This window comes from Candoia aspera, chromosome 3 (assembly GCF_035149785.1).
Source record: "Candoia aspera isolate rCanAsp1 chromosome 3, rCanAsp1.hap2, whole genome shotgun sequence".
Lineage (NCBI taxonomy): Eukaryota > Metazoa > Chordata > Lepidosauria > Squamata > Boidae > Candoia > Candoia aspera.
Genome location: NC_086155.1, coordinates 88,355,360 through 88,368,938, shown reverse-complemented (window position 1 = coordinate 88,368,938; position 13,579 = coordinate 88,355,360). Strand labels below are relative to the sequence as shown.

The window sequence follows — 13,579 nt, the reverse complement described above, 5'->3', positions numbered from 1 at the left end:
AAAAACATTTCCCTGAATTGCTAAAACATATTTCACTACAGGCTAGGGAAACAAGCAGCCATGTTTCCATAGCTTAATTCTTGTTACTTGAAAGCAAGATTTTTCTGAAGGAAAGCAGCAAACATGTAAGCATTACCATCTCTATTTGCTGCCAGCTGAAACCAACTTTTGACAGAGATGATGGGCAAATTCAATGCACATACAGTGCCAAGACCAAATGAATATACATGATCAGAGGAAATTTTTTTTAATGCAAGATATATTCATGGTACTAAAAGTATGCATTAGTGTAAGGAACGGACTCATTGGTGTGTATCGTTTTCTAAAATGATGTATCTCTGCCAATATGAAAGCAAAATGCAGAGATGGCCATGCAGGGAGTCAAAGCACCCCACTCTCTTAGACTCAGACTGAGACTGCATGATTTGCCAAGGATAGGCAATGTATTCATGGGTAGCGCTGTGCTCATGGATACCACCAATGGTATGCAGCACGTTTCCCATGCTGTATTTTTTTTCCCAAGATACTTCTAATTTGAAAAACATTGGGAAGCTGGTTATCAGCGGCATCATTAATGCCATCCGTTATACAGTATGTACCAGTATTGGATCAATGACGACGTACAAATAACCAAAGTTCAAAACTAGGCATTACCAGAGAAGTTATTACAACCAATGGTCTGGCTAATGGCTGTTTCCACAGTAGAATGAAGACAGAAAGAGAGCAAGCTCTTCCCAAGATCAATAATTATAATCATATAATTATTGTATTATTGTAATATAATGAATATCCTCCCAATATTTGTATTGGAAAGTCCACATGCAAGGAAAACTGTAGCTGCAGTAGGTCAGTATTCCAATCATTTTCTATCCACACAGCCATTTAATGCCATTACTGAGCTTTTAGAAATAAACACACCTGAATAGTGATGGAAACTATTCTCTCCTGCAATGAGTGTTACGGTGTGTTGACAGTACAACTTTATTGTATCACTAATATTCATTTATTTATGAAATTTGTCACTACCCATCTCCTCCCACCAGAGGGACAATGGATATCACAATGGATTTCATTTAATCCAATCCATAAATACTTATTTTAACTTGCATTAAATATTCATTGGGAAAACATGAATTAAACACACAGAAGAAACTTACTTCATAGATACACTGTTCCTCATATATGAACAAACTTAATATTAAGCCAACTCTTAAGGGCTGAGTTTACACATAATACTAAACCAGGTTTTTCAATGATGGTTTGTTGAACAAGCAATAGTAGCCTTGTGCATAGAAAGCATGAAGCCAAAATGGATAGGTTTATTTATTTATTGGTTCACACTAAAGTAAAAAAACCAACACCACCAAGCAACATTACCTCTTTTAATATTGCCTGAATCAGACAAAAGTGACCTACAGTATTTTAAGAATGGATAAAATAAAGGCAAGTTTGTGATAGTAGAATGTCCTTGACACTATGGTATTTTAGTGTTTAAAAGTTGAGATCCTACCCAATCCTATCTTGAACTGTAAATTATTCTGATACATAAACCAGAGCCCTAACATTGTTCATTTTAGCACTATAATGTGTGAGCCATGCTGCAATGGTTCAATCAACAAACCATTAAAACATCCTGATTAACCATTATGTGTGAATATAACCTAAATGTTATATTCAATATATAGCTGGTAGTAATACATGTGTGCTTTTTCCTTTTTAAAAAAAAAATGGGAGAAGAGACTCTGGACTGAGATCACAGAGCTCAGGAGAGATTAACCCTTTTCTCTTGTACTACAGAACTAAAGAAAAACCACCCTCTCTTCAAGAGAGTTGCAGGGGAAGAATGGGCATTGCACAAAGAGTAGAGGAAAGGAGAGGAAACGCCACCTGCTGGTGCACAAGCATTAAGGACTGTAAAAAATAACGTCATGCTTGGCCCACAGGTCAGTTTAGATAAATGCCTCGATCCTCTGTAAAAATATAGTTTAAAAACACTTTTGAAAGCCTCATACAGATATACTGAAAAATTAAGTTTTAAAAAGTTGCTGGAATATTTTTTGAAAAATGTGTGTTTCTTGGCAAACATTACATTTCTCTTTCAGGAAATATGGAAAGTGATATTCCAGGTGCTGCTGCTGCCACTGACTGAAGAACAAAAATAACACCAAGCTAATATGGTAACTATTACACTTTTTTTGGAGCACAGAGAAAATGATATGCAGCCAGATCTGTTGTAATAAATATCTTGAGCTATCCACTCATTGGTCCATTTTTTTCTGATCTCAAAGGACACTGTAAACTATCCCCAGTTTGTTAAGCACAATTCTGGACATTACAAATCTGCAAAAGTTCTGGAGGCAGTGAAGCTTCTGGAAGGCCTTTTCCAGCTTTTAAGCAGTTGTGGAAGATAATGAAGATGGAGATGGAACAGCTGTCAGGAGAACATTTTCTAATGACACACTTGAGTCCGTATAGTGTTGCAACACAGCTTCATACCCTCTCTGCTCTAAGTATTTAATCCGACCATGATCAATCAACAGTTTGCAAAGGTGACCTATCTGTTTTCGTTCATCAGTGGTCAGCAGCCTAAAACCAAAAAGGAAAAAAGAACACTTTAGAAAATACTATCACTAACTTTGGGGCACTCTATTTCAAGCTTGTTTTTTTCCCCCCAACTTAAAATCAAGGAATTATTGTATTGTACTAATCTATTGTAACATAAATGTTAATTAAGTAAAGACTAGTCCAATTTTAAATTTTGTAATTGCATTAAATGATAAAATATATTTTGGCAGTAAAAATATTTAATATAATATATTTCTTTTGGAAACCTATTGTTGTAGAGAGTAAGGAAGATGACCTTGATGGAAATATGCAAGAACAGTTACCTCGGCAAAAGGGGCTAAAACATTTTTTAAGTCCAGAACAATGAGATAACATTTGGAAGTGGCTCAGGCAAATGCCTCCCTAATTCACTGGAGTATCAGAAGGTAAGGGAGGTACAGCACAATCAGACTTGCGATAGTCTGTTATTATAATAAATCTCAATAAAAGTAGTTTTAGTCTTCCTGTGGAGTTAATTTCCTGGTCTGGTCTACCTAGTGGGGCTGACAATTGGATTGAAAATGACCACATACCCTTGAAGACTATCCAAATTGCATTCAGGATTTATATCATCTTGATCATGTTCATCTTTGTTTCTTCGTTCTTTATTTTGTATGCCACTTCTGGTGGTCTCTGTTGTTCTTTCTCTCATGCCACAAGTAGCCCAGCTTGTCATTCTTTTAAAAAAATTAAATTCCATTGGGCCAAGTCCTACTCTTGTAAAGAAATCTTGGCCAACATAATGCTTCCACTCACATCTGTGATGACAACAAAGTGCAACAACAATTCCAACTACAGGGTTCCAGTTTTCAGTTACACACTTGTTATGCATTTTGTCAGGACAATGATAATTTATGTTAGTTCCATCGGTCTTGAGGCGTTTAGTTACTGGGCCTTCCTCTTCTTCAGTACAAAATTTCACATAGGTGTCAACTAAGCATCTCAAAGCAAGATCTGTGAATACAGAAGGATTATTTTTATTTTTAATTGCTCCACGCAATATCAATACACACATGCACACATATATTAATGTAACTGAAAATTCTATAAAATTTGTAATTGGACCATACTATCAAGCACTTTAAATCACATTTGTTTTACTTTCGACACAAATGTATCATGTAGCATTCATTTTAAGCTAGTTCTTTAGTATTACTGTTTAATAATACTAAGCATGTTTATTGACTTCAATAAGCTTTGCACACAAGTGTCAACAGTAATCAATGTATGTTAGCAAGTGTGTGTACATGAATGAAAGCCGTTTATAAGCCTTTTAATACTTAATTATCTTTTTAATGACTCTATTACATTATCTTCATCACATGAACAATCTGTACAATGTGTACCTGTTGCAGCACCACACAGATGTTTTCCAATTCCTATCAGAGGTAGTTTCTTTTCCAGAAGAAGAGGTACTTTACCTGTCAAAAAAATCCAGACAGAATATATTCTGCTATCATCTTTGTGAACATTACACATCATCCTTCCTCAACTTAATTCTTGGCCAATTACTTGCATTATCCCTGAACATTATTCCTGTTAGTGCTGATGGAACATGTAAGTCAAAAGATTTGGAGGGCTCAAGGTAAGGCATGCTGCTAGGTTTATACGTAAAACACCACCAGAGGAAAAGTCAGTTTTAATTTAAATGTTAATTGAGGTATAATATTAATATGAACTATGGATTAGTTTTGATCAGATTCTTATAACAACAGCCACAGAAGGGAAGCAGTTATCAAATCTAAAAATATAAAAGACCTTCTGAATCAGATTAAGAGTCCATCCTATTCAGCATTCTGGTTCCCACAAGCACTTTTCTAGCAGAATATGGAAAGCCCACACAATAGTCCATTTCTAGGATATGCAGTACAGCATTATTTGACTTACTTATCTTGGTCCATGATTACAAGAAATATGCAAAGTGTTCCATGTGCAAATAATTCTATGCATGAAACAGTTTTGGGCAGTCCATGCCCAAACTGAAATACACAGGTTTCAGATGTTTTGGTATATAGAATAAAACGGGGCTGTTTTGTTCCATAAGGTAGTGTCATGAGTACTGATGGCGAGCAGGAGGGGGCCTCGATCCAGGGTGGAAAACGCATGTGTAGTACTGAGGAATTAAGCAGCCATTCAAAGAGACACAGATCAGACCCGCCTTAGCTTTTGGGGTTTATATGTCTGGGTTTTTCCCACGCTTCTTCAGTTTGTTAGGATTTTCTGTTATGTAGCAGTAATAAAACACTAGAGACCTATTCCTTGTCTCAGCGTGGTTCCTGGCTGTTAGGACATCAATCCTAACAAACTCCTACTCCCATCAAAAGAGGGAGGAACAAAGAATTTAAAGGGGAGACATTTGGAAATGTCTTCAGAAAACCAAGAAATTCGGCTCGCCATCCAACAATTGGCAGCAGCCCTGCAGCAACACCAACAACAGGTAGACCTACAGGTTAACACATTACAAGCTGCCATGCTACAGCAGTTACAACAACCAGCTCCGATTAACCCACAACCGGCGCCAGCAGCAGCAGCAGCAACTCCGCCAGTAGTCTTGGGATCCCAGAGCAGTCTACCAGAGAAGTTTGGAGAAGCAGGACAGTTGAGAACCTTTCTCACACAGTGCACAATGTTTTTCGACAGCAGACCGGCAGAGTTTCCCACCAACAGAACCAGAGTCACCTTCATCCTAAGTCTGCTAAAGGGACCAGCAGCCAAATGGGCTATTCCCATGGTAGAGAACAACGACCCGATTCTCAACGACTACCAGAACTTTTTGGCAGGGTTCCGAGCACACTTTGACGACCCGATCAGAGAGGTCACTGCCAGCCGGGAAATTCGGAAGCTCAAGCAAAGCAACAGGAGGGGGGGGAACCACAGCCCTCCACCTCGGGTTTGCATTTCCCAGGGGGAAGGGGGGACGACTCTTCTAATGATCTAGCTATTTTCCAGCAGCAGCCACCTGGGCCAGAAGAGTTATCAGACCCGGAGAGCAGCACAGATTCGTCCTTGGAGGAGTTTTCCTTTGAAGACTTTCCATCGTTGCCCAGTTCCCATGGGAGCTTAGAAGCAGACATAGGCTCTTATCAAACATCTGGAAGGGAGGGGGCTGAAATGGAATGTAAATCTGGAAGGGAGGGTGATGTCATGAGTACTGATGGCGAGCAGGAGGGGGCCTTGATCCAGGGTGGAAAACACATGCGTAGTACTGAGGAATTAAGCAGCCATTCAAAGAGACACAGATCAGACCCCCCTTAGCTTTTGGGGTTTATATGTCTGGGTTTTTCCCACGCTTCTTCAGTTTGTTAGGATTTTCTGTTTTATGTAGCAGTAATAAACACTAGAGACCTACTCCTCGTCTCAGTGTGATTTCTGACTGTTAGGACAGGTAGTTATTCTAGATAGAAAGGGGGGGGGGAGGCAAAAAAAGCTATGACAGCAGCCACTAAGGAGAGGGAGGGAACACTTAGAAGATTGAGGGGGGGGGCTGCGGGCCCTTCTAGGGCATGCTGGTGGCAGCTGGAAAACAGAGGGAAGGAAAATGCTGGGAGGATTGGGGAGGTGGGTGGGGCTATTGAGATGCATCATGCTGGGAGGAAAAGGCAGTGATGTGCATCAGGCTAGCCCACTCAATAAAACCAAGCCTGGATCACCCACCAGGATCAGTCTGTTTTGCCTGAAACCACAACCACAATATTGGTGCTGTTTCTGCTAATCTGAAACAGTATGGCAGAACTTACGGAATGCAATTATTTGTTGCAGATTTGAAACAAGATTTATTTTATGTTTCGTGCACACCCCTACTGTTTACTAGCACCAGAAATACAAATAAAGATTTTGGGAAGTGTTTTCTAATAGTTCAGTTTATACAGAATTACGGATTTCTATCTTAACTGTGTATTTTTTCCTGAAGAGCTATGTTTTAAGTCTTTTACTTATAGATAGATGATGATTTCAATAGATGGTGACTGTAATGATTGCCCTAGCCCAAATACTCAGACTCACAAGAGGCTGCTATATGAAATCTGATTTATTAAGGAACTAAAGGCAAATACAGAGAAAGCTGAGAATGAGCAAAAGCGCGCCAAATACAAACTTAAACCCTTGGTGCAAACGTATCCCGCCTCCCTCGTAACAGCCCCGCCCGGCACAGGTGCTAGCAATCGTCAGAGTTGCTAGCCTGGGAAAGTAACCTTGAGCGCAGTAGATAATGCAAATACATTCCAGAGCAAAGCCAAAAGATAAGTACTCCCATCCTCCCGAGAAAGATGAAACACGCATCCGGCTAATGACATGCGAAACGTTACGATGTATCAAAGACATTGAAACGGCGAACATGACAGTGACTCTTAAAATCCTATTCTAAAAAATGTGAGACTATCCATCTTTTGAACACACTTAATCTGCATTCATTCCTGCATTTTTAATATTTCAGAATTTCAAGATTGCTTATGCAAACACATGCAAGAAAAGTAGTAGTATGTGTCTTCTTTATACCCATCATAGTACAATTTATAAAGCTTACAGTGGTTACTTACACTGCAGTAAAGGGGGAAACTCAGAATCTACAGAATTGTGCAAATGCTGGCCACTATACAAAGAGTAAATGTTGAATGTGTTACAGTTGTATTTAACACTGTATGTAAAGACCACAGAACAGTGTTTCATTTCATTTATGCCAAGGCTGAGATAATGCTTTAATCCTTAACAATATCCAGGTTTTCTTATACTTGAGCAAGAAGAATCTTGGCATCCAAAATCAATTCTCTAGCCACTGCACTTCTATCATAGCTACAGTGAACACAACTCTACCTGCATTAATTTTTAAAAAAACAACCATGATCATTTGCACTGTTTTTCAGAGTCCACACAGAGACCTTTAAGCAACTTACTTAAACACAAGTGCTGGATATCAACTTGAAGCCTCTCAAAGTAATGTTTTCTGTGTTTGCCATCCACCTGTGAGGTCAGAACTAAAAATTATTATGATGTATTGGCCACTTAAGAATCTGTTCCAAACTGGTAGTATTTTAGAACCCAGACAAATGTGTTTAGCACCAGTTGATGGTATTATTGGCAAGATTGCAAATCCAATGATTTAAAACTTTTTTTTGCAATTACTTTTTGAACTGATACCCTTCTTTATTAAAATGTTAATTGTCACATTATAGCAATAATTGCCTTACCTTGAACCTGGTAGGTGCCCTTTCAACAAGAAGAAAATGAACATCTTGAGCATCCTGTAAAGCTATATCCACCCAGTGGGATAGTTTTCCCCGTCCAGCTCCAAATTCAACGAAACAGTTCCCTGGTCCAAGCAAATGCAATCTTTCCATGTTACCCAATATAGAAGCCTATAGACATCAAGTTGTTATTTATGAACCAGCAAAGATATACATTGTACTACTTGAATTAAAGCATTAATGAATCCTAAAATCAGCAATAGATTTTTGTAACTCTTACTCTATTACTAATTGTAAATTCTTCCTACATGAATAAGCTTTGTGATTTATTCCTATACTGTCTTCCTTAGGGTTTGCATGACCTATTACTCCAAGTTTAAAGTTATATTATTTTCAGTAGATTCATAAAACTAATCCTTTCAGCTGATATTTCCTTTTAGCATTTACTACAAAACTTTCATTTCCCTCATGTGAAACTTAGAACAAAGACCCCCCTGAACAGCTCCTTCACAGAATACACAAAACAAAAATAAAACCAGATTCAGCAATACTTTTATGAAATTTCTAGTGAATGTGGTAGTAGATTAAACTGAGATTAAGAAGCATAAAGTATAAAATTATCAGTGTTTTAAAAGTGACAATAAAGCTATTCACCAGCTAGAAAGTATACTAATTTCTTTAGTACAAGAAACTGTACTAAACATTTTTTTGCAAGACAGGTACCTGTTGCTTCAAATGTTTAAAAGCTGCATCTCCATTTTGGGAATCGTTTAGGGCCTCTTGTAAGGCCTGATGAGAAAGGATTTGGTCCTTAAGTACATAATTTATAGCTGAAAATAGAATGTAGGATTTCTGGTTTGAGTTTCAATTGAGTTAATCACATAAATTTTATCCCAAATATCTGCTGTTGCTCTTGTATGAGAAAACTAGTATCTGACTCTGAAAAATTTTAACTGCTAGTATTAATAACTTTACAATGTAATTCTCATACATAGCTAAAGCTATTAAATTATAAGAGTTATTTCTAAATATTTCATTGATTATAGTGTGATTACCCATATAAAAATACTTACTGTTACTTGCTTTTCTTAGCTTCCTAATTAAGCCCTCTAATTCTTGTTTAGAAAGTGCAGAAATTGGTACCTGCTGGAATGATCACAGAATATTTCTTATTTTATTTATATAAACCCATCAATGCAAAGCAAAAATAAGCTTTAAAAACAGTATCATGTTTGTTCCGATCCCAACAATATCCAATCCTCTTTGACTAGAAAATATAATTAGATGAAAGGCAAGGATAGTAATAAATACAGTACAATTCACAGGAGTGGAAGAGCACTTCTTTTTTTGTTTTGTTTTGTTTTCAATCTCTCAGTGCAAATAAGGGAAACCATATCCAGCCATCAGGTTATTTGGGGATAGGTGTGTTGTATCCTATGCTCTGCTCTGTTTTACAACTCTTGATGTCATCTTTGAATCCTGAGCGTTTAGCATGCTACACAAACATTTGTACTCAATCCCATATCCATCTACATGGAAAACAGATACAGTATAAACCAGTTCAGGAATATATAATGGATGACATTGCCTACAACTGGTCCCTGACTCACCACAGAGGCAGCTTCTATCTATAATAGCTGCTCCAGAAATAGTGTTCTTCAGCTTCTTCTGGCACAAGCCATGCCGTACAGAACTCTGTATCAAGGCAAGCTATGAGTAGGACCTGCTCTGCTCCTACTGGTCATCTGAGGATGCTGCAGGCAGGCCCCCCCTCTGCTTTCTGGCCACTGGTTTTCAGGTCCTTTGCCTTTTGACAGTGGAAGTCTCAGGGCTCTCCCACTGGGCCAGAGAGCTGTCTTTCCCATCCTGCCAGAGCTGGCAAAAGATCCCTCGCCGGAAGAGTTTGGAGGGATGGCAAGAAAAGGGGAGGGGAGGGCTTCTTATTTGTCAGTTCTATCCCAGAGTTAGTAAATAAAAAAGGGAAGGGATATGCATATGGAAAAAGAGGGCTTTTTAGCCACCCCTACCACAGGTAAAGATGCCCACCTAGCCTCAGCAGAACAGGCACAGCAGTGCCTGATCTGAAGGGCTGAATCAGTACAATTTCTGACATATTTCCAGTAGTCTCCCATTAGACTGCTGGACATATACAGATTAGGTGCATCAAATTAGAAAGAGGCTCTTCAGCTACAGTAATTCTGCCAACTCCCAATGAACTAAAGGCTGAATCTGCAGTGTATGGGTGGTTTTGATAAGCATCCATTGATGTCACAGAAGCCTGCTGGAACCACGTCAAAGCAGCAAGGGAAGCAGCCCTTTAGCCGGCATCCCTGGCAGGAAAGCGGCCCCTCTGAAGCTTAGGCACTCCCACACCTCATCTGCAGTGGGCTTTTGGGACACATATCCAGCCCTTACTTCAGGGGTGTTGTTGGTTGAAGAGCTGCTTTCCCTGTTCCTCTTCCATCAGTGCTTCACTTCTTCCCACAGAAAAAGAGTATGAGAAAGTGCCTCTTCAGCCAACACCTCCTGTAGTTAAAGGAGGTTTGTTTCTCCTCTTTCCCTCTTCTACCTCTTTACCTGTCATCCCTGACAAAAGAAGCAGAGGTAGAAAACCTTTCTCCTCACTTCTCTTGCAAGTTGTGCGAGAAGCAGGGTGGAAAAAAAAAGAGGGGAAGACTCTGGGGCCACTCTCCAATCCCATGGAGTGATTACTCCAAGAGATCAGAGACCTGACAGTAGAAGACCCTGTTAGTAAGGGATCTTCTGCTGTTAGTAAGTGGCATCAAGGGAGGCATTCCTCACCCTGCTTCTCCCTCGTTTCTCATGCAGATGGCCTCTATTCTGCTTGTTGCCAAGACGGAACAAGGGTAGTCAGCACTTCTTTCAGCCAGCATACTGGATTCTGCCAGGTCTGGATGTGCTGCCATGGGGAAGGACCCTTGGGTGTCATAGCAAAATATATGCTTCTGCCCATTCTAAAAACAGGATTGTCCTTCCTGCAGCTCAAACAGCATTAGATACATATAATTGCCAAGGCCACCCGTCTTGCTACTATAGTTCTGCAACAAACAATGGCTATATACATGTAGTATGGACAAATCTGGGTATTTATGTTATTGCTACAACTTCTATAAAACAGTATTTTTCCTGTAGCATTCTCACTGAATGTATTATTATACTGTATGTAGTGAGAGGAGATGGGCGGTGACAAATATGATTGATAAATAAATAAATTTTAATCCTGTCTGTCTGTCTGGTCAACTCAATGCAGCAAACATACCTAATGCTCCTGCCTCCTCTTTTCCCACAACAACAACCCTGTGAGGTGGGTTGGGCTGAGAGAGAGTGGCCCAGCTGGCTTTCGTGCCTAAGGGAGGACTAGCACTCGCAGTCTCCTGGTTTCTAGGCTAGCACCTTAATCACAACATCAAACAGGTTCTATATCAATAATAATACTGTTATTTAGATTTTTAAAAAGCAGAATTTATCTCTTATAGCAGTTCAAAATATATTTAAGACACTAATTCACCTGTTCTTCAGACAGCTCTGTTTCGTTTTTCAATCCTGCATTAATATCTTTAGCAAAGTAGACCTTAAATAAAATATGGAGCAAATATTAAATTATAGGCTAATTATAATACTCACTATTCCAGTATGTTTACACACATTAACCTTTAAACAGTTTAAGGAAAAACAAAATAATTTATCACTCTGAAGTTTGATTGTACCTACAGCATGACGCAATCATAAAGTTATTATTTAGTACTGTTTAGGCAAGTGTATACAGATACGTGAACCAAGGACTATTCTTTTCTTTTAGCAGAGTAAGAAGTGTAAGGAAGTTATGAATGCTATTTTAATTTTACACAAGTTTTAATGTTGGACTAAATAAAATGTGATTTTTATTAATAACTTTGTTTTTAAAACCAATTATTTTCAACCTTATTTCACTCTTCTTCAATCACATCCTTGTAAAATCTTGCTGCTTTTGCTGCTACCTCCTGAAAGGATTTGCCTTATACTTTGATATTCATGGCTTTAATTAAAATACAAAGTATAGAATATAGAAAAGCTAGAGTACAGGACTAAATAATAATATAGCTTTTCTATATTCTATATTTTGTATTTTAACTATACTCTGAAAATTAATAAAGTTCTTTTTTAAAAAAGATATTCATGGCTTTAATGGAAGCTTCTGTACAGGGCTGCAACTGGGGGGGGCAAGCAGGGCACATGCCCCGGACGCCACACTAGGGGGGCGCCAAAATGGGCGCAGAATCCATGTTTGCCCTGGGTGACAGACCCTAGTTGCGGGCCTGCCTCTGTAAATGATTTTTGCTCTGCTGTAATACATAAGACCCATATAGGTTGCACACAGACTCTGGATGTTTCCAGATGAGATTTTCATTATGTAATTATCTGGCTAAATTCACTGAATTGTATAAAGGATTCAGATAACACTACCTTCTATTTGCAACCTTCCCATGTTTCTCCACAAATTTTCCAGTCTTTCTTAACTCTGAATATCAGTTAAGTATGGGAAAGTAGAATAGTGGTACAATATATTTGATTGGTGGTTCTGTGATGCTTCCATCTGGAAGTATCCTCACTTTCATCAGAGTATTAATGGAAAGAAACATTACTGCACAAGGCAGTTCTGCTTGTATACCCCTAGAAAGGCCACTTTAATTCAGGCAGTTTCAAGGACACTTACAGGCTTTGGCTTCTCTCTTGAATTACATTTTTTCAAGTGTTTTTGTAGCTGATCTTCGTACACAGTGCTAAAATTAAAAATAAATAAACTAGCAATGCTATTCATCATTCTTTTAAAAAAACATCACACAATCAAATCTTCCTTACTGTTTTGGATCCAAAGGGCAAGGAATTCTTTTCCTTTTATGGTCTTCCTAGTTAAAAAAATATAAACAAGTTACTAAAACTTAAAATCGTACCCTTTCTCAGCTCCACCCCACCCAGAACTGAGTCCCAATTGACATACATACATACAACATAATGGAATATAAAAAACAAAATGTAACATAATTGAGTTACATTAGAATCAACAGTATGTTGTCTCAAAATGAGCCTTAAATCACAGGTGGTGTGAAAGAGAAACCTTCTGTGAAAAAGTTATCCAAGGGTGCTTGCTGTTGTTTTTTAAAAACTGTTTGGATTCTGTCACTGCCTATTTCCACTTCTACTGGTTTTCCTGGCAGATGGCAACATTTTCTCTATGCTCTCTAGCACAGAAACTAAGCCAGCCTCACTTAGCCCAGCATAACATGCCCCATGTAATCACATTCACAATCATCAGGACAATTTCCAATATAGGATGGAACAAAGCAGATGGAACCTTTACACAGGATGGAAATAGAGATGAAACGGTATGAACCAGGAAGCCTAATGACATCTTCTCGCATACTCTGTGTCTGTGTGTGCGTGTCTGTCCTCTACTTAAATGAAATGCAGATGGCCTGATCTGAATCAAAGTGGATTTCCTTCCTCACTCTGCCTATATCAGAAAAGATAAACTGGAAGCTTATTGAAACAAAACCAAGCGGGCCCTTATTTTTACAAACGAAACGGGTCTTTTGCTCCAGGTGGTCCAGCGGCTTCCCTCGCTCTCCTCTACTACCTCCTGAGCGCCGTGCTCGCCACAGAAGCGCCTGCCCGGGGCTGGGACCATCTTGCAGAAGCGCTTCTTCCGCTCCACGAAATAGGCGCATCGCCCCGGCTGAGAAAGAGAAGCCGCTTCAACCGAAGCCACCGCCATCTTGCCTCGCCGCCGCCGCTGC

The 13,579-nt window shown here is 39.0% G+C and overlaps 2 protein-coding genes across 4 annotated transcripts in view; one reads left to right on the top strand and one right to left on the bottom strand.

Annotated features, from left to right (window-relative positions):
* Positions 1 to 3,067, top strand: part of LRRC39 (leucine rich repeat containing 39) — a 20,278-nt gene extending 17,211 nt beyond the window's left edge. The window contains exons 9-10 of one of the 2 annotated variants that reach the window (XM_063298341.1): positions 2,103 to 2,177; positions 2,289 to 3,067. In XM_063298341.1, coding sequence (XP_063154411.1) covers positions 2,103 to 2,149 — 47 coding nt within the window. In that variant the 3' untranslated portion in view covers positions 2,150 to 2,177; positions 2,289 to 3,067. Of the gene's footprint in view, positions 1 to 2,102 lie in introns of both variants that reach the window. The other variant, XM_063298340.1, reaches the window with a different exon arrangement.
* On the bottom strand, positions 1,369 to 13,579 carry TRMT13 (tRNA methyltransferase 13 homolog). Of its 2 annotated transcripts, XM_063298335.1 has the most exons (11): positions 13,420 to 13,579; positions 12,645 to 12,691; positions 12,499 to 12,565; positions 11,314 to 11,376; positions 8,858 to 8,930; positions 8,508 to 8,614; positions 7,788 to 7,955; positions 7,494 to 7,560; positions 3,951 to 4,025; positions 3,138 to 3,558; positions 1,369 to 2,586 (listed from the first exon to the last, which is right to left on the bottom strand). In XM_063298335.1, the coding sequence occupies exons 1-11, from the start codon at positions 13,555 to 13,557 to the stop codon at positions 2,391 to 2,393; spliced, it is 1,422 nt and encodes a 473-aa protein (XP_063154405.1). In that variant the 5' UTR covers positions 13,558 to 13,579; the 3' UTR covers positions 1,369 to 2,390. The 2 variants fall into 2 exon arrangements, with proteins under 2 accessions (XP_063154405.1, XP_063154406.1); XM_063298336.1 differs by lacking the exon at positions 1,369 to 2,586 and having other exon boundaries at positions 3,184 to 3,362.